Source organism: Oncorhynchus gorbuscha, linkage group LG07 (assembly GCF_021184085.1).
Source record: "Oncorhynchus gorbuscha isolate QuinsamMale2020 ecotype Even-year linkage group LG07, OgorEven_v1.0, whole genome shotgun sequence".
NCBI classification, from domain to species: domain Eukaryota; kingdom Metazoa; phylum Chordata; class Actinopteri; order Salmoniformes; family Salmonidae; genus Oncorhynchus; species Oncorhynchus gorbuscha.
The window spans coordinates 30,855,916-30,874,983 of NC_060179.1; the positions used below are offsets into that span (position 1 = coordinate 30,855,916).

The 19,068-nt window shown below is 43.7% G+C and overlaps 1 protein-coding gene across 1 annotated transcript in view; it reads left to right on the forward strand.

Annotated features, from left to right (window-relative positions):
- Positions 1–19,068, forward strand: part of LOC124039788 (tyrosine-protein kinase yes) — a 33,171-nt gene extending 14,103 nt beyond the window's left edge. Inside the window, exons 3-12 of the mRNA XM_046356168.1 lie at positions 865–964; positions 1,524–1,622; positions 8,725–8,828; positions 9,205–9,354; positions 10,250–10,405; positions 10,888–11,067; positions 13,789–13,865; positions 14,252–14,405; positions 15,625–15,756; positions 16,661–19,068. Of these exons, the coding sequence (XP_046212124.1) occupies positions 865–964; positions 1,524–1,622; positions 8,725–8,828; positions 9,205–9,354; positions 10,250–10,405; positions 10,888–11,067; positions 13,789–13,865; positions 14,252–14,405; positions 15,625–15,756; positions 16,661–16,869 (1,361 nt within the window). The 3' untranslated portion in view covers positions 16,870–19,068. The remainder of the gene's footprint in view (positions 1–864; positions 965–1,523; positions 1,623–8,724; positions 8,829–9,204; positions 9,355–10,249; positions 10,406–10,887; positions 11,068–13,788; positions 13,866–14,251; positions 14,406–15,624; positions 15,757–16,660) is intronic.

Here is a 19,068-nt window from a genome sequence, read left to right on the forward strand (position 1 = left end):
TGTCTTGTAACGATGTTCGCTTTGCACCGAGCTGTCGTAATCATTTCCTTTAAGACGCTATGCAAACAACTACCTTGCCGGACCGTTAAGTCTGCTCCCCGACTGATTTAGACTCCCTGTCAGAACCGTACCCATCCCACTGCCATTAGTATGCCCTACACAGGGATGGACCGGGAGCAGAAATCGGCCTGGGCATTTCTAACATATCTCCCCATTTTTTTTATTTCTCTCTCTTGAGGCCCCCATTAGCCATAATGATTTTAAAAAATCACACACCAAAGACCAGCCCACTGGGCTTAAGATAGACCGACCCATCTGGCATTCGCCCAAACTGCACTATGGCCGGTCCGTTTCCGGACCAACATGACATTATTTCCAATCTATATACTGGCAATTTCTATAGAGTAGAATTACCGACAGTGAAAAATCGTTAGGGAGTGTGCAGGCTAGAGAACACAGATGCTACTCTCCCCTCACAAACATTCACACCACAGACACCAGTCAGTCACGGCCACTATGGAAACAGAACCGCCACTACAGGTCTATATTCTCTGACTCATCTTCCATTGGTCCCTTGGTCTCCTGTCATTTCAATGGGCCTGCACAGCTTTGCCGCAGAGTTTGGTACTGTGAACATTCATCAACATTGTTTCTGTCAATCTTGGCACAAAGGTCAGCAGGTATTTATAGGAAGTCTTTGTATCTTTTAATAGGCTATTAGTAGCTCTATTCTAACTGGTTCTCCATCTCTGCGAGTTAGTCAACAAAAACAATTTCAGCCTCTTAAATGGACATACTGTCATGAATTTCACTTGTGCATTTAACTTGAATGTTTTATTTAATGTTTTCTGTGTCTGTATTCAGGTGGGGTTACGTTCTTTGTGGCCTTGTACGACTATGAAGCCAGAACCTCAGACGACCTGTCGTTCACAAAAGGGGACCGCTTCCAGATCATCAACAACACGTGAGTCCCCATGGGCCCTGGTCAAAAGTAGCGCACTATATAGGGAATGGAATGCCATTTGGGACGCACTCTCCCTCTGAGAACATCATTCACCATGATCAGGGGCTTATTCCCGTAGAGTAGTGGTGTAACGATGACAGAATATCTTTAAGAACACTACCTGTTCTGTACAGTGTTCTTCCTAAATGGGTTAGATTTGTCCCTCCCTCCCCGATCCTGTTTGTTTTTTAAAACTTTCATTTGATTAATTTAACAAAACCTTTAACATAGATGGTGCCTTAGGTCATATATAACTTTCTGCTCTATAATGTAGCCTTGGTTGACTTTGTTAAATTCAAATGAATACTTTGCTGCATGCCTTAATAATATAGCAATAGAATCCATGCATAAAAGACAGCATGTACAAGCTCACTGCCAAGACACAGATAAAACAAGCATACAAGTCCCTTTCATAACCAGACTATCGTTGTACAGGCATAGTAGTGCTATATCTATCTGGATGATTCTTTATATCTGTCTCTGTCTGTATCTATCTCTCTCTCTCTGTCCCCCCCTACAGAGAAGGGGACTGGTGGGAGGCGCGCTCCATCAACACAGGGAAGAAGGGTTACATCCCCAGTAACTATGTGGCACCAGCTGACTCGATCCAGGCTGAAGAGTAAGACCCTTGTCACTCATAACCTTATTTTAAGACTATCCACGGCTACAACAGCAAATAGAGCTAGCCTAATAACTGCAGCGTGACAATTACACCACACAGCTCTCGCTGGAGGCACAGTCACTAGAAGATCTCAGAGCTTCTCCTGTTCTCCTGGGTCCATATGTATCAAGTGTCTCGGGAGTAGGAGTGCTGATCTAAGATCAGGTTCCACCTGTCCAGGTGATCTTATCCATAGTGATGCAAGAGTGGGCACACACACAAACAGGAAAGTTGCTAAATCAACCAAAAGGTGCTGGGGCAGCCTTAAAAATGTGTCCGTTGAAGCGCTGCGATTGGTTGCCCACAATTATGGGGTGGGGCTTAGTGAAGGGTCAATTGGAATCAAAACTAGCTACATATGGTAGCTAAACACTCAAAGAACTACAAATCCTGTCAGATCTGGCGCCAGGATAAAGTGACTAAGGGGGCAGTTGAAATCAGCGAAGGGGCTACATTTTTGGGGGTTTCTTGTGTTAGAATTATATTGAATTCTGCTAACATCACGCTATACCATAATAAACAAAGTTCAAATGCAGAGATTCCTAGATCATTGAGTGCTTGTCAAGTGACATGCTACAGATTTCGCCGTCAACCTATCCGTTGCGCCGTCTCAGAGTAAAATAGGAGCCTTCTAGCAGTCACAAGGACAAAGATTCAGCAGGAGGCTTGTCAGGTAGAGGTGCAAATTAGTGTTGGATTTATTTACACGGTCACTGGTGTTTTCAAAGATGACAGTGATATTTGCAAATATATATACAGTCCCGGTCAAAAGCTTGGACACACCTACTCATTCAAGGGTTTTTCTTTATTTGTTTTACTATTTTCTGCATTGTAGAATAATAGTGAAGACATCAAAATGATGAAAACACACATGGAATCATGTAGTATCCAAAAAAGTGTTGACCTTTTTTAAAGCGTGAGTTCCAAATATCTCTAACCGTCGCCCCTGCGTGAGTTTTTTTTGTTTAGTTTTTTTGCTCATGATGTCAGTATGCTCTCACTGTTCCAAAATGTGATTGTTACACAACAGGACAGTTATCCGCGCTGCCCTCAAACCAAGGCACGCTGCCTGCTAATTATCTATAGGCTATGTTTCAACTTGTCAATTTCAAATTATTTTCAAATTATTTTCTCAAGCTGTTTTAATTGGGGTGTGTTCTGCCGCCTCGTTAATTCACATAAGAAGTAGCCCATTTCACTGTTGCGGATCACTTATGTTTGAGGCTTTACTGAGCCGGCTAATCTTCTCTCTTCAACTAGAACCAAGCACTTCCCTAGTGTTTCCCCAGATCAAGTATGAAGACATTGCGCATCACTAGTCAGAACAGGCCTTGCACAAACATTTTCTGTCTGGCATTTGCATGGCCTTCATGGTTGTTTTTCCTTACAAATTGGACTTTGGACATGTGTGTGTTCCTATCAAAGTAAGTGGCTTATTTTCTGTATATCGTGTTGTCCTTGGTTGACTTTGTAGCATAGCATATGTATGTACAGTGGGGCAAAAAAGTATTTAGTCAGCCACCAATTGTGCAAGTTCTCCCACTTAAAAAGATGAGAGGCCTGTAATTTTCAGCATAGGTACACTTCAACTATGACAGACAAAATGAGAAAAAAACAATCCAGAAAATCACATTGTAGGATTTTTAATGAATTTATTTGCAAATTATGGTGGAAAATAAGTATTTGGTCACCTACAAACAAGCAAGATTTCTGTCTATCACAGACCTGTAACTTCTTCTTTAAGAGGCTCCTCTGTCCTAAATACTGACTAAATACTTTTTTGCCCCACTGTATGTATGTATGTGAGGTCGACTGATTATGATTTTTCAACGCCGATACCGATTTATTGGAGGACCAAAAAAGCCGATACCGATTAATCGGCCAATTTTATTTATTTATTTGTAACCCACCGTTCCTAGGCCCGTCATTGAAAATAAGAATGTGTTCTTAACTGACTTGCCTAGTCAAATAAAGATTAAATAAAGATGTATCCTTTAAAAAAAATCGATTTCCGATTGTTATGAAAACCTGAAATCGGCCCTAATTAATCGGCCATTCCAATTAATCGGTCGACCTCCTAGTATGTATGTGTCATAATCTATTTACTGTTTTATTCACGGTTTCATGTACTGGTGACAAATCATGCATTCCGATTCTTGCATAGATTGTAATGGACACACATGATGTGTGTAAAATACTTTTTTTGAATGTTGCACTGATTATAATGAGCAAATGCTAAGCTATTTACTGGCTATGTGTTGCGCCATGTTTGTTGACATCATACAACGCATTCTGCATTGAATTCTGAGTTTGAATTCCGAGTTTGGTGACATCTCACCCCCCCCCCCGACATCCCAGTTGTCTTGAACGCACTGAAGTCGCAAGTCTGAGACTTTGGTGCCTCAGGGTTGCCAGTCCAGACCCCCCTTTCCAGGGGTTTTATTTTTATTTGGAGTATAAACTTACCTTGTTTGCCACCCATTTATTGATATCCCCAATCATAGTAATATTTTCTGCACCATATCTCCTCACAATACCTTGCCCCATTTCTACACCCCATGGACTCTCCCACAAACCCCCGTAAAATGTTTTCATTCCTGTTTAGCTTTTGCGCTACGGTTAGGCTAGGCAGTAGGTCTGTGAGGTGAACACATTGTATTTGCTTTGTGATTTGTCAAAAATGGTAACGACTTGTCAAGTCATGTGCTTCGGTTCTTGTATACACTGCAACAAGTATATTGACGATTTGTTAAATGCTGAAAAGTTGCTAAACTAAGATGATATTTTTCAGGCAATGAGTGTAGCCATCTGAGTTTGTTTATTTGCGTTTTATAGTGAATGGCATTCTGGGATTAAGGATTTTTCAGATAGTCCAATATAAACAAACATGGCAGCCATCATAAAGAATTTAGCTGCTGTTAGCTTAGCTGACACGCATTTATTTTCTAAACAACATTACATTAGTCTCTTGTGCTCACCAGAGATGTGGTACATTGTAAACTAGTCTAGCAGTTAGGTTGCTAACTTACGTTTTTTTTTTGTCAGCGCAACCTGTTATTTAGACCGGTTTATAGAATGAGTTTGGCTGTGGATGTGTTCCGTGTGATGCTTGGATGATGAAGCATTTAAGACCTTTTTGTTTTCCATCAGTACAAAATATATTTAGATGCTGTTCAGACAACAGTGCTGTTTAGACGCGTTTGTTGCGTCATGTGTTCTGTTGCTACTGTTCCAATCACATATTTGAGATCGTACACTGCAGGGGCTACACAACAATGATCACACATGTGATTGTACGCGTACTCTCAACCAGCTTCATGAGGAATGCTTTTTCAACAGTCTTGAAGCAGTTTCCACATATGCTGAGCACTTGTTTGCTGCTTTTCCTTCACTCTGCAGTCCAACTCATCCCAAACCATCTCAATTGGTTTGAAGTCGGGTGATTGTGGAGGCCATGTCATCTGATGCAGCACTCAATCACTCTCCATGGTCAAATAGCCCTTTGGGTCATTGTCCTGTTGTTGAAAAACCAATGATAGTCCCACTAAGCACAAACCAGGTGGGATGGCGTATGGCTGCAGAATACTGTGGGAGCCATGCTGGTTAAGTGTGCCTTGAATTCTAAAATCAGTCATCAGCAAAGCACCATCACACCACCTCCTCCATGCTTCACAGTGGGAACCACACATGCGGAGATCATCCGTTCACCTAGTCTGCGTCTCACAAAGACAGCGGTTGGAACCAAAAATCTAATTCGGGCTCATCAGACCAAAGGGCAGATTTCTACCGGTCTAATGTCCATTGCTCTGGTTTCTTGGCCCAAGCAAGTCTCTTTATTTTTGTCCTTTTGTAGTGGTTTCTTTGTAACAATTGACCATGAAGGCCGGATTCATGCAGTCTCCTCAATGTGAAGTGTTGATGGTTGAGATGTCTGTTAGTTGAACTCTGCGAAGCATTTATTTGAGGTGCAGTTACTGAATTTAGCCTCTACAGCAGATGCAACTTCCTGTCCTGTGGTGGTCCTCATGAGAGCCAGTTTCATCATAGCGCTTGATGGTTTGGCACTTGAAATAACCTTAAGTTCCTGACATTTTACAAATTAACTCACCTTCATGTTGTTTCCCTTTGTTTATTTGAGCTGTTCTTTCCATAATATGGACTTGGTCTTTTACCAAATAGGGCTATCTTCTGTATACCACCCCTACCATGTCACAACATAACTGTTTGGCTCAAACGCATTAAGAAGGAAAGCAATTCCACAAATTAACTTTTAACAAGACACACCTGTTAATTGAAATGCATTCCAGGTGTTTACCTCATGAAGCTGGTTGTGAGAATGCCAAGTGTGTGCAAAGCTGTCATCAAGGCAAAGGGTGGCTACTTTGAAGAATCTCAAATGTATGTTTTGATTTAACACTTGTGTTAGTTCGTAGTTTTGATGTCTTCGCTATTATTCTACAATGTAGAAAATAGTTTAAAAAATAAAGAAACCCTTGAATGAATTGGTGTATCCAAACTTTTGACTCGTACTGCGTGTGTGTGATATATATTTAAGTTCTGACTTAAATGTCAGGATTCAAAAGAAAAAGCCTCTCATCAGGCAAAACCCATCTTCGCCAATAAAGCACAGGTTGGGTCTGCCATGCTCAGATACAGCCCCCCCTTGAGTTACCCAAAAGTGAACTAACTACAACATCCCCAAACGGGCACTTAAGTACATTTAGCCACACCTTTTCTTGGTGCACAGGCCAGGTATATCTATTCACACTTAAAAGAGAAATCAGACATATATGCTATCCAAACAAAGAAATGTACAGTAAACTGATAAATGCAATTAAATAAACCAAAAGTCTTTATCACAAGTAATACTTGCAATTTGTGAGCTCTCCAAACAACATTTCCACTTGGAGAATGGTATGAGTAGACATCAAACATTCTAAATGAATGGGGGAATATGTTGGGATTAGCAGTAACTTTACTGATGAAGATATTGTTTATTTCACAAGGCATTGATCAACATTGACAAACAATTGGCTCAAGGAAAGAAATAGTACGCGATAGTGTCCGTGTGCAATAGTGGAGAGAGATGTGCCTATAGCGCGTCGCCGCCACGCCCCCCTCCCTTTATTCTGGTCTCGACATTTAAACTGATGCTCGAGACACGTTCCTCACACACAAGCAGTAACCTCAAACATTGTCAGGACCTAGCAGTCCTCATTTTCCCTTCAACTGAAATCAGCATGATTTAGTGTTTCTCACCACCCGACCCTTAAATGCGCCCACACTACCCAAACTAATGGACATGTGACAGCAAGGCGGGACGGCACTTTATAAAACGACCACTGGGTACATGATGCATATTCCCCCGCCAAATAAAGGAGCATCATAGCAGTTGGCCTGAGGTAAATTAACACTTTGCCCAGGCCCTAAACACTGTCTTCTAACCTCTTGGTGATGCGGGGGCCACAAACTTCCTGCATGGGCCTTTGCTGAAGCTTGTAAGGGGAGAATTCTCCCCTGAACGATTCATAGTGGACACTGGGGTTGTCTCCATACCCCCAGCGGTGACACAACGTCCGTGCCACACCCAGGAACCTTTTGCGGTGCAGTCATCTTCTCTCCAAGCCCAGGGAACAGGTCCGAGCACACCCTCTCCAAGCCCAGGGAAAAGGTCCGAGCACACCCTCTCCAAGCCCAGGGAAAAGGTCCGAGCACACCCTCTCCAGGCTCCAGAAAAGAGCTTGGTCATTACATTTACATTTATCGGTATCAGTCAATGTCGGATGAAAACCTCACACCCCATCATAGGGCAGATTACCCCTCCCCGATAAGAACAACGGAAGAGGAGGAGACGGTTCGGCCTCCAACACCACGTCCTCACTATGGCCCGACTGGTAAACTTGACCCTTGCCTTTTGTAAAATGTAAGTCAAATATGACAGGCCATGGTGAGGACGTGTCACTTAACCCAAAACCCTTATCTCTGTGGTAAGGCCCCCCGTTTTTTATTAAAACACAAAGGAGTCATACCTAACTGCCCCAGTGGCTTTCCATAGCCCCCCTTCACACACCGTGGCATGCTCTGTCCATTGTGCTGACACAGCGGAGATGCATATTTTTTTCACTCAATCATTTTTGCTGTTTTTATGTAGGGACATTGAACTAAAACTGAGGGGTACAAGTTTGAACTGAGGGGGCTTAGGCCCCCTCGTGGAGCCAGGTGCTATCCCACGTCGTGCAGCAACAGTGTCTGGGGCCTGTCTGCACTGTGAGTGCGCACAGGCATTGGAGACTACTGAAGTGCGACTTTGTTGTCCTTGTGTTTCTTGGCTATTTAGGCTACGTCGTTTTGTTCACACGCTAGGTTGTTTTTAGTTTGAACTTGCTCAACTGCTAGTGAAGAGACCTCACAGACATGCGAGCCTGCATGCCATGCGAGTGCCCTGTTACCACGCCAACCTGCCGCCCTTAAAGGGGCAGCTGAACATTTGTCTACCCTCAGTAACTAAATATTTGAGGCATTGTGCTTTACTACTTTTTTTATTTATCAACTTTTTTAATCATTTCTTATCTTTGTGTTCCTACATTTTTTTCAATTTAGGAGCACATGTACTTTGTAGAGCCCTGCACTTCATACATATGGCCACAGGGGGTTTCAGCCACAATCTCCAAATGAGCCTAGAGGTTGATGATCGTTTAGCAAGGAAATTGAATCTTATCCCGTTTTGTTAGATTGACCCTGATGCATGTCTGTGAGGTCTCTTGACTGATGGAGTCAATGCTTTTTTCCCCCTCTCGTTGTGTATTTGAAGTTTGACTTTTCCGAACACTGAAATGATCCCTGCTAGTAGTGATTCAAGTAAAGTTCATAGTAACATATGCTGGTTTTGCTGTAAATGTTGGTCCTTCCATAGAAATAGAATGGTGTGCTAGTTCTGGAACACATAAAATGCTCTTCAAATACTTTGAGCGGCTGGGGATTCTCAAGGACAGATTTGGGAAACTGCTGTACTGCAACATTTTACAAAGGCTCTACTTGTTCTATTTGTGTCCTTCCTCAGGTGGTACTTTGGTAAAATGGGACGCAAAGATGCTGAGAGGCTTCTGTTGAATCAAGGCAACAACCGAGGCACCTTCCTGGTGCGAGAGAGTGAAACTACTAAAGGTGAAGATGATTGACGTGCGAACGTGCATGGGCTGCGTCTCTAGTTACACGCCATTTCTCAATGTAGTGCACTACTTTTGTGTTGACTGGGGTCCGGTATGTTCCAAGCATCTCAAGAGTACGACTGCTGATTTTACGGATCAGTTTAGCCTTTGAGATCACGCTGAATAAGACTACATGGACAAGTAGTCACAAGTAGGACACTTTGTGAATACTGGCCCTGAAGTCATATGGTACCCTAAGACAAAGTCGTGCACTATAATGGGGAATATGGAGTCATTTGAGAAATAGCCAGTGACACTCACATTTCCATGAATAAAGCCTAGGTCTTAATACTGTTGCTTGGATGGACGAAGAATCTGGTCATTGTCTCCAGGTGCTTACTCCCTGTCCATACGAGACTGGGACGATGCCAAAGGCGACAATGTGAAACACTACAAGATCCGCAAACTTGACAACGGGGGTTACTACATCACCACGCGCGCCCAGTTTGACACGCTGCAGAAACTGGTCAAACACTACACAGGTATGTCTTCTACCTCCTTTTATGTATGGTCTCTCGATCTCTCCCAACACTCACTTTCTCCAACTCCCTCTTTAACAGGCCTGCCACACTGGAAACGTAACCTTGCTGAGCGTGAGATGCTCCTATTCATTTCTATGAAACCTGGGCCTAAGCAACACGGCTCAGCGTAAAATGACACTGGTTCTATTTTCAAGAGTTTGACGGGTAGCTCACGCAAGAGAACACTTGATAAAGTGGCTCACATTCTGTTCCCGCTGGCAAAATGTCGCAGTTACAACCTGTTTTTCCCAACACCCCCCAGTGTAGCTCCGCAGTAACTGTCTTATCCACAGCTTCCTCCCCTTCTCCAAGTGCAGTTTCTGATGATAAATCCACACTCATTCACTGCGGTCTCTCTCTCACATCTGTGCTTCTGTAGTAGCAGGCTTACCTGTAATTGACCCTGTGATTTCCCCAGCTAGATGAATGGCTCACAGATTGAATATTTAATAAAGACCTTCCCTAAATGCCTCCCTTTCAGCAGAAGGAGAAAGGTTAAAACTCTCTGGGAGAGCCCACTTTACGTCTCCGTCACAAATGGCACCCTGCTCCCTACATAAAAATAAAAAAAAACATTGCACCATATAGGGAATAGGGTGGCATTTGGGGCAAAGAAAACCTTGCTCTGGTGCACTATAAAAGCAAGAAGTCCCAGTCGTGTTAAATCATCCGATTCTCATTCATATTTAGCTCTGTTATTATAGGCATGTCTAAATTCAGCCGTATCGCATGTTTGACGGGCAAACTTGAAGTGTTGTGTGAAATTTCCCCTTTTCAAGCTTCGCTGGGTTTCCCTCGTACTTTATTGCTGGGATTCATAAGAATCCCTACATGATTGTTTGTGCCCCCCACGCAGAGCATGCAGACGGTCTGTGCTACCGGCTGACCACGGTGTGCCCCACGGTGAAGCCTCAGACCCAGGGACTGGCCAAGGATGCCTGGGAGATCCCCCGGGAGTCCCTACGCCTGGAGCTAAAACTGGGCCAGGGATGCTTCGGAGAGGTCTGGATGGGTAAGACCAAATACTGTTTAGACACAGCCGGGCACACACACACAAAGAACAAATATGCGCGCCCACACACACACACAATCTGGATGGTCTGAACAGACAGGAAATATATTACACTATTTTTATCCCAGGCCAGGGAATCTTTCACTTCCTTCAGATGCTTCCTCCTTTTATCTTTATCTCCGGAGGAAGTAGCTTTCTCTTTCAGTGAGACACAAGTCCATCCAGCCACAGCTCATAACTACATGTGTTCATGTACCCAAATACACCCATACTGTATTATGTCGGGGGGGCTGCATCCCAAATGGCACCCTATTCTCTATGTAGTGCACTACTTTTGACCGGGCTGTATAGGGAATATGGAGCCAGAATGTGTACTGTGCTGAACACTACTATTTGTTTACTCCTGTTTTTACACCATTGTCTTGCTTCTTCAGTAAGCAGCGGTATGACCTGGCTCATTCTAATTCTGTAATTCTATTCAGGCACGTGGAACGGCACCACCAAGGTGGCCATTAAGACCCTGAAGCCAGGCACCATGTCCCCCGAGGCCTTCCTCCAGGAGGCCCAGATCATGAAGAAGCTGAGACACGACAAGCTGGTGCCCCTCTACGCCGTGGTGTCTGAGGAACCCATCTACATCGTCACTGAGTACATGGCCAAAGGTGTGTGTGTGTGTGTGTGTGTGTGTGTGTGTGTGTGTGTGTGTGTGTGTGTGTGTGTGTGTGTGTGTGTGTGTGTGTGTGTGTGTGTGTGTGTGTGTGTGTGTGTGTGTGTGGATACAGTACATTTGGAAAGTATTCAGACCCGTTGACTTTTTCCACATTTTGTTACATTACAGCCTTATTCTAAAATATGTTAAATGAGTGGGGGTGTTTCTCATCAATCTACACACAATACCCCATTATGACAAAGCAAAAACATGTTTTTTTAAATGTTGGGAAATTGATTTAAAAAATACATTAAGAGAAATGAAATATCAGTGAAATATAAAAACCTGTTTTTGCATTGTCGTTATGGGGTAATGTGTGTAGATTGACAAAGCGAAAATAGTTGTAAACATTTTTTTTGCAAATATATTACAAATAAAAAACAGGAACCTTATTCAATAAGTATTCAGACCCTTTGCTATGAGACTCAAAATTGAGCTCAGATGCATCCTGTTTCCATTAATCATCCTTGAGATGTTTCTACAACTTGATTGGAGTCCACATGTGGTAAATTCAATTGATTGGACATGATTTGGAAAGGCACACACCTGTCTATATAAGGTCCCACAGTTGACAGTACATGTCAGAGCAAAAACCAAGCCATGAGGTTAAAGGAATTGTCCGTAAAGCTCCGAGATAGGATTGTGTCGAGGCACAGATCTGGGGAGGGGTACCAAAACATTTATGCAGCATTGAAGGTCCCCAAGAACACAGTGGCTTTACATCATTCTTAAATGAAAGAAGTTTGGAACCTCTTCCTAGAGCTGGCCGCCCAGGCAAACTGAGCTATCAGGGGAGAAGGGCCTTGGTCAGGTCACCCTGACAGAGCTCCAGAGTTCCCCTGTGGAGATGGGAGAACCTTCCAGAAGGACAACCATCTCTGCAGCTCTCCACCAATTACGCATTTATGGTCAAGTGGCCAGACGGAAGCCACTCCTCAGTAAAAGTCTAGTCAGGATCCAGGGAAAGATGAATGGAGCACAGTAAAGAGAGATCCTTGATGAAAACCTGCTCCAAAGTGCTCAGGACCTCAGACTGGGGCAAAGATTCACCTTCCAACGGGACAATGACCCTAAGCACACAGCCAAGACAACGTAGGAGTGGCTTCGGGACAAGTTTCTGAATGTCCTTGAGTAGCCTAGCCAATGCCCGGACTTGAACCCGATTAAACATCTCTGGAGAGAACTGAAAATAGCTGTGCGGCGACGCTCCCCATCCAACCTGACAGAGCTTGAGAGGATCTGCTGAGAAGAATGGAGGAACTCTCCAAATACAGGTGTACCAAGCTTGTAGCGTCATACTCAAGACTCGAGGCTGTAATCGCTGCCAAAGGTGCTTCAACAAAGTACTGAGTAAAGGGTCTGAATACTTATGTAAATTTGATATTTCAGTTATTTTTGTCTTTTTGCTTGCAAACATTTAAAAAACTGTTTTTGCTTTGTCATTTTGGGTGTATTGTGTGTAGATTGATGGGGGGCCAGGCAAAATGTAATACATTTTAGAAATTGTCTGTAACGTAACAAAATGTGGGAAAAGTCAAGGGGTCTGAATACTTTCCTCTACAGACACAGATAAACACAGCCTCTCCTTCTCCAGTCCAGATGCGGTGACGTATGTGGCTGGCAGCGTGATGTTGACATAGATTCCTCACGGCTGATTAGATGTGTAATTAAAACATTATAGCTGGAGTTTCTCTCCAGAAGGGTCCCATACACACACATGCCTGGGGGAGGTGTTTAGCTGGCTGGCTCAGCTGGACCTTGTTATACGTGTGTGTGTGTGTGATGGAGTTGGAGAACTTGGTATTTTATCAAACGTAGTGAACGTTGGCCACATGCCAGAGATTTTGATGTCAGTTGTTGCACGACGCCGAAGGTTGTTCAGGCGCCGAATTGATGAGATGTTTCTAAATCCGAATTTTAGATATCATGCCACAACACAACGTCGTCCTATCGACATGTATCCCGGACATTTTCCTTAAAGGACCCCATTTAAAATGTATGGCCGTTTTTAATTAACGTACCCTACAGTTTGAAAGTCCTTGGGAATCCCATGTGGGGTTTTATAAGGCCCGAAGCAGAGATATTTAATTGAGAACTGCAGCAGTTTTGTGGCAAGCTTTCATCTTTCTCAGCTGCAATGCGTCACCCTGTTTCTTTTTTTTATTAGTGATTGAACGCTGATGACTCATCCCTTTTAAACGGACTCAGTGACCCCTGTGTATATATGTATAAATGCACCAGAGGAACGTGTGTGTGTTAATTCCCTTGGTATCCCCTTGATTCTTATCTTGGTTCAGGGGTCAATTAAAAGAAAATGTCCCTCTCTCACACGGAGGAAATGGCGCCGCCTACGCCCCAAATGGCACCCTATTCCCTATATAGTCAGCTACTTTTTCCACCAGGGTCCCATAGGGCTCTGGTCAAAAGTAGTGCACTATATAGGGAATAGGGTGCCATTTGGGGCAGGCACTAGATGTCATTAGGAGCCGTGTACCGAACATAGGCACAAGCTGCTAGCTTCATCAATACCAAGGGATGGACCATGAATATTTAAGAAGGTGTATTTTAAGAAGTCTTCACTCTCACTATTTCTATGGTGGTATTTCGCTGTTGCAACATTTAGCTGCAGTCTCTCTGGTACTGTAACTGTCATGTTTTGCTGGTGTTTTTGTAGGAAGTTTGCTGGACTTCCTAAAGGAGGGAGACGGTAAATTCCTCAAGCTTCCCTTGCTGGTGGATATGGCAGCACAGGTAAGTCCTAAGTCAACCTCTCGGGTAACATTGACATTTCTACATATGTAGCTGGTAGCTGCCATGTATGTTTCCAAGTGTCTCGCCCCTCTGTGTTTCCACCTAAGGATAGGTTTTAGCTGTTTTTAATCCCCGTAGTACACTGCTGTACAAGAGAACCTTTTTAGTGTACTCTTCCGCATCCATCACCAGCATTCTCCCTCCTGTTTGTAAGGCTGCATCCCAAAAGAGCCCTGGTCAAAGGGAGTTGACTAAATAGGGAATAGGGTGCCATTTGGGACTTACACAAGACCAACGGCTCTGCTCTCCGAGTGGATCACATCAATTATTAACCCGAGCCTCTGTGATCAAACGGCGTGTGAAAATGAATCGGCTTGTTTTCTCAGATCGCTGACGGTATGGCTTTCATCGAGAGGATGAACTACATCCACAGGGACCTGCGCGCCGCTAACATCCTGGTCGGGGACAACCTGGTGTGCAAGATCGCAGACTTCGGTCTGGCTAGGCTGATCGAGGACAACGAGTACACGGCTAGGCAAGGTTAGTAGAGCACCGAGACAGAGGGACTTAGAATCCCAGTTGTTGCAGGTGTGTATGGGTGGAAAGAGGATACCTAGCCAGTTGCACAACTGAATGCATTCAACCCTAAATGTGTCTTCCGCATTTAACACAACCCCTCTCTGAATCAGAGGGGTGCTGCCTCAATCGACATCCACGTCATCGGCGCCCGGGGAACAGTTGTTGTTTGGGGTGAACTGCCTTGCTCAAGGACAGAACAGCAGATTTTTCCACCTTTGCCGGCTCGGGGATTCGAACCAGCAACCTTTTGGTTACTGGCCTAGCGTTGTTAACCGCTAGGCCCCCAGACAGACAGACAGAGGGCTTAGAACACTCTGGTTGCGTCCCAATAATCTCTCCTTTCTCCCGAAGTGTTCCTTACTTGTTCACTTCCCGTCATGGATTTGAAATTACTTGTATATTATTGTGTTATTATTAATATATGGAACCTTCCTCTACCCCCATGCCTACACCGCTACAATGCTTTTACATTTGGGGGAAGTAGTCAACGGGTGCACACTTCAGGAAAAAGGAGAGATTACGGGGACACAGGGCTTAATGTCACAGTCGTTTGAGATGTATATGTTTGGGGGGGTGTGAGGTCACTGGCGTAGATTAAACCCTGTTGTTTCCTACCATGGTAAGTTAAGCTAATAGCGGAAAGCAGATGCTCATTTACTCTGATTAGTTGCGGTGAGTAAACTCTGACTCTCAAGCTGCCTGCTGCTTAACCATTTAAGACCAATGGTTTGAGCAGAGAAACAGGCGTCCCTGACAATACCACTGTTTTTCCCACTCAACACTAGTCTTCAACCTTATGGAATGTGACTTTTTGTTTTTACCCTGCAGTTCACATACAAGAATGTCTTTATTGACAATGTTGTATCTTAGTTCAATCAGTTACCTTTGCAATTAGATCTGATTTAAACCATTTTTTAAAACCAAGTATGATCGGTTAAAGAAAAATGTTGAATTGTTTTGTTCGAGGTCAATAGTGTAATTGTCATGGCAGACTGAAGCATGAACTTTGATATGAGTCAATTCTCTGGTTCTATTCTCACTGGTTCTATTCTCAGTGGTTCTATTATGACTCTAGGCTCCCTAATGACCCCTAGTGGAAGTTAATGTTCTGTCTCTCCCTCTCTCTCCCCTCTCTTCTTTGTCTCTGCCCATCTCTTCCCCTCCTGCTCCTGGTTTGTAGGTGCCAAGTTCCCCATCAAGTGGACGGCTCCTGAGGCTGCCCTGTACGGCCGCTTCACCATCAAGTCAGACGGCTGGTCCTTCGGCATCTTACTCACTGAACTGGTCACCAAGGGCAGGGTGCCCTACCCAGGTGAGAACAGACAAAACAATGTTTGTCCCACATGGGCCCCCTATATCCCTTAAACTCAACTCTGGACCTCCAAACCAGTTCCACTGTGTTCTTTCATTGTTCCCCTCCAATCAGGGACTAACATAGACCCGGGACACCAGGTGGGTGCAATTAATTATCAGGTATTGCAGAAAACGAGCAGAGGGTAAGAGTTGGAATACCCCTGTCCAATATACTGCACTTCTTTTGACTTAGTGCCCACTCCATGTGAGCCCATGTAGGGATTACAATGCCTTTTAGAATGCAAATCCCATAACAACAATGGCAGTCTGAGGCTGTCTCTCTGGTTAGGATTAGTCAATTGTGTGATCTCCAAAGCTAGGGAAGTAGGTGTCTTGTGTAACCAGGAGGAGTCGTGCCAGCACAATGTAAACAGGGAAGTCTTTGTAGCCTAGACTAGTTAATACTGTCCTAGGAAGTGGGCTGGGGGTGACACTGTCGTGATGGCTGTTTTTGTCTCTACGGGGTAAACACTGACTGAGGTTAGAGGGAACCATCTGGTAGGGTCTGATCTGGAGATTGAACACCACTCTTGTTTATAACCATCTGTCCCAGACTGATCGGGCTCAGGGGAGAGAGAGAGAGAGCGAGGCTGACTGGTGCTGTGAAACGCTGACACACACACTAACCTTCAGACCCCTTTTTTATTTATGCTTTTCGGGGGGGGGGTGTAATAGTCGAATGGAGCTATTGGGTGATTTCACAATGCACTACCATCTCGGGACTGTGACAATGGAAATAGATCACAGACCTTGTTTTGTTGTGGATAATCTTGATTTTTATTGTGACATAACTCACATGATTTACTGCACTGTTAATGGAATGGGCACTAAACAGACTGACCCCCCCCTCTCTCTCCACCCAGGCATGGTGAACAGGGAGGTCCTGGAGCAGGTGGAGCGGGGGTACCGTATGCCCTGCCCCCAGGGCTGCCCAGAGTCCCTCCACGAGATGATGAAGCTGTGCTGGAAGAAGGACCCTGACGAGAGGCCCACCTTCGAGTACATCCAGTCCTTCCTGGAGGACTACTTCACAGCCACGGAGCCACAATACCAGCCTGGGGATAACCTATAGTCAGGCCTGGCCGCAGCGCAGCCCTGAACCACTTCACCGTGCAATGTATCTCTCCACCCAGGAGGAGCAGACTTGGATACAGACGCATGGAGACGTAATTCTATGAATAATGTGCTTCAGAAAAGCCAACTGGAAGCTTGGATATCAAGTTGCACAAACCACTGCTATCGCTGATCTTTTTTTTATTTTTTACATCTTTTTAAAATTGTATTTTTACGTTCTGTTTTTAATTTCAGGTACTAAATATAGTCTTAGTTTGTATGAATTTACTATTTTATTTTGTATCCTTTATTTTGTCCTCAATGATCATGTTCATTTTCAAAGTGACCAATCATTCAACTGTGTAGTTGTTTTAACAAATTTGTTGAACCATGAAAATGGCACGAGAAAGCTCATCGGGGTAGAGGCTCTCGGAATGAGAGCTCTTTGAAATGGAGGACAAGAGAGAAGGATGTACTGTACGGCTGCGTTTTAGAAATAGGCAGCCCAATTCTGCTCATTTTTCCACTAATTGGTCTTTTGACCAATCGTATCAGATCTTTTAAAATATTTTTCAGAGCTGATCTGATTGGGTAAAAGATCAATTAGTGAAATTAAGATCAGAGTTGGGCTGCCTGTGTAAACTCGAATGGAAGTACTGTGGGAATATTTCAAATGAGAATTCAGTTCTGTGTTCAACTGGAAAATGCTTTTCTTTCTACATGTTTTTCTGAATGATTGACTTGAGTGGCGCGGATCAGGGACAGTTGCGTGGGTCCGTCTTGTCTGCTCATTTTGTATTTTATTTCTATTAGTTGATTTTATTCTATATAAACCAAGAATTATTCATATCTTGGAAATGGTTCTAGGTTCATGTGAAGCCCTCGAGTCCTTCATTAACATACAGGACATTTCTACAACACTAAGTCCATCCTGTTATGTGTCCAAGACAAACTGTTGCCATGCCAAGTTATATTACCTCTTTAAAGATCACTACAGCGTATGACTAAACCTTGTTTCCCTTGTACTCTGATCTGGAGACAGTTTAGCATTTTCCCTACAAATTCTTTAGGTGAGGATTACAGGAGAGGAAGCTGATCCTAGATCTCTATCTAAGGGAAACTTTACCCCGGAGCAATGTATCACTGTGAGATAGGAGAATATTCAGCTCTCACCTGGCAATGCCGACAGCCCTGTAGATCACTAAGCTACATGCCAACGCAGATTGTCTCTGCACATGTCATAGCACTACGCAACAGGAGGCAATCTTGAATGGAGCTAGTATAGACTAATGTACATCTAGGACTAGAATCTGAATTTATGGATGCAACCACCTGATTTGGCAGTTACGGGCCAGCAATAACTTGTACACAATTATGTTAAAAAGGACTTGGCCTTTTCCTTCACTTACATGGTTAAGTCATTTACTAGACTCATCAAATGTTCTATTTTCAGACCTGAAGATGCTCGAAAAGGAAACCATTTCACCTTTATGGGAACATATTGCCAAAGCACCTGAACACTGTTTTATTTTGACTACATGTGATTTTATAGCGTGAACGGATTTCAATTCAGTCAACAGTTTCAGCCTAGATACAAAGAGGATACGTTTTTATTCAGACATGTTTGTTTTTAAAGGTAGACTCAGCGAAATGACGTTGCCACGAGCAGCACCGCAGATATTGCGATGAGCGAGATGCAAGCCTTTGCTCCCTCAGTCACATACAGTGCTTGCGCTAGGGTTCCCTTCACGCTGTAAGAGCGTGGTAGGTACGGGACCAAAACAGTGGGGGAGTTTAGCCTCGCGCTTCAAAGCTCTTAGTAGTTGCGGAATTTGACCCACTATGCTGTTTATTTTGTGCACCTACATCATATCGCCGAGTCTTCCTTTAATACATTAGACAGAACCAGTGAACGCTTAGTCATATTTTAAGACCGCAAAATGGAGGAAGGTCATTTTAATGCGTCATGTCGCATCCACAGGGGTCATTTGACTCTTTTCTTTAAACTCATCAGTTAAGTGTTACATTTGATTATGCATACTTACACAGCTGGGCAGAACATAGATTGGTCAACTGGGGTTTTAAAGAAGGGCTTTGTACAAAATCCTGATTTTATAAAAAGCACAGCAAAGACGTTGGGGGAAAGATAAATAATTATGGTTTAGATACTAATCTGTGGAATTTGTACAGTTGGAAAATAAAACATTTCTGATTCTAA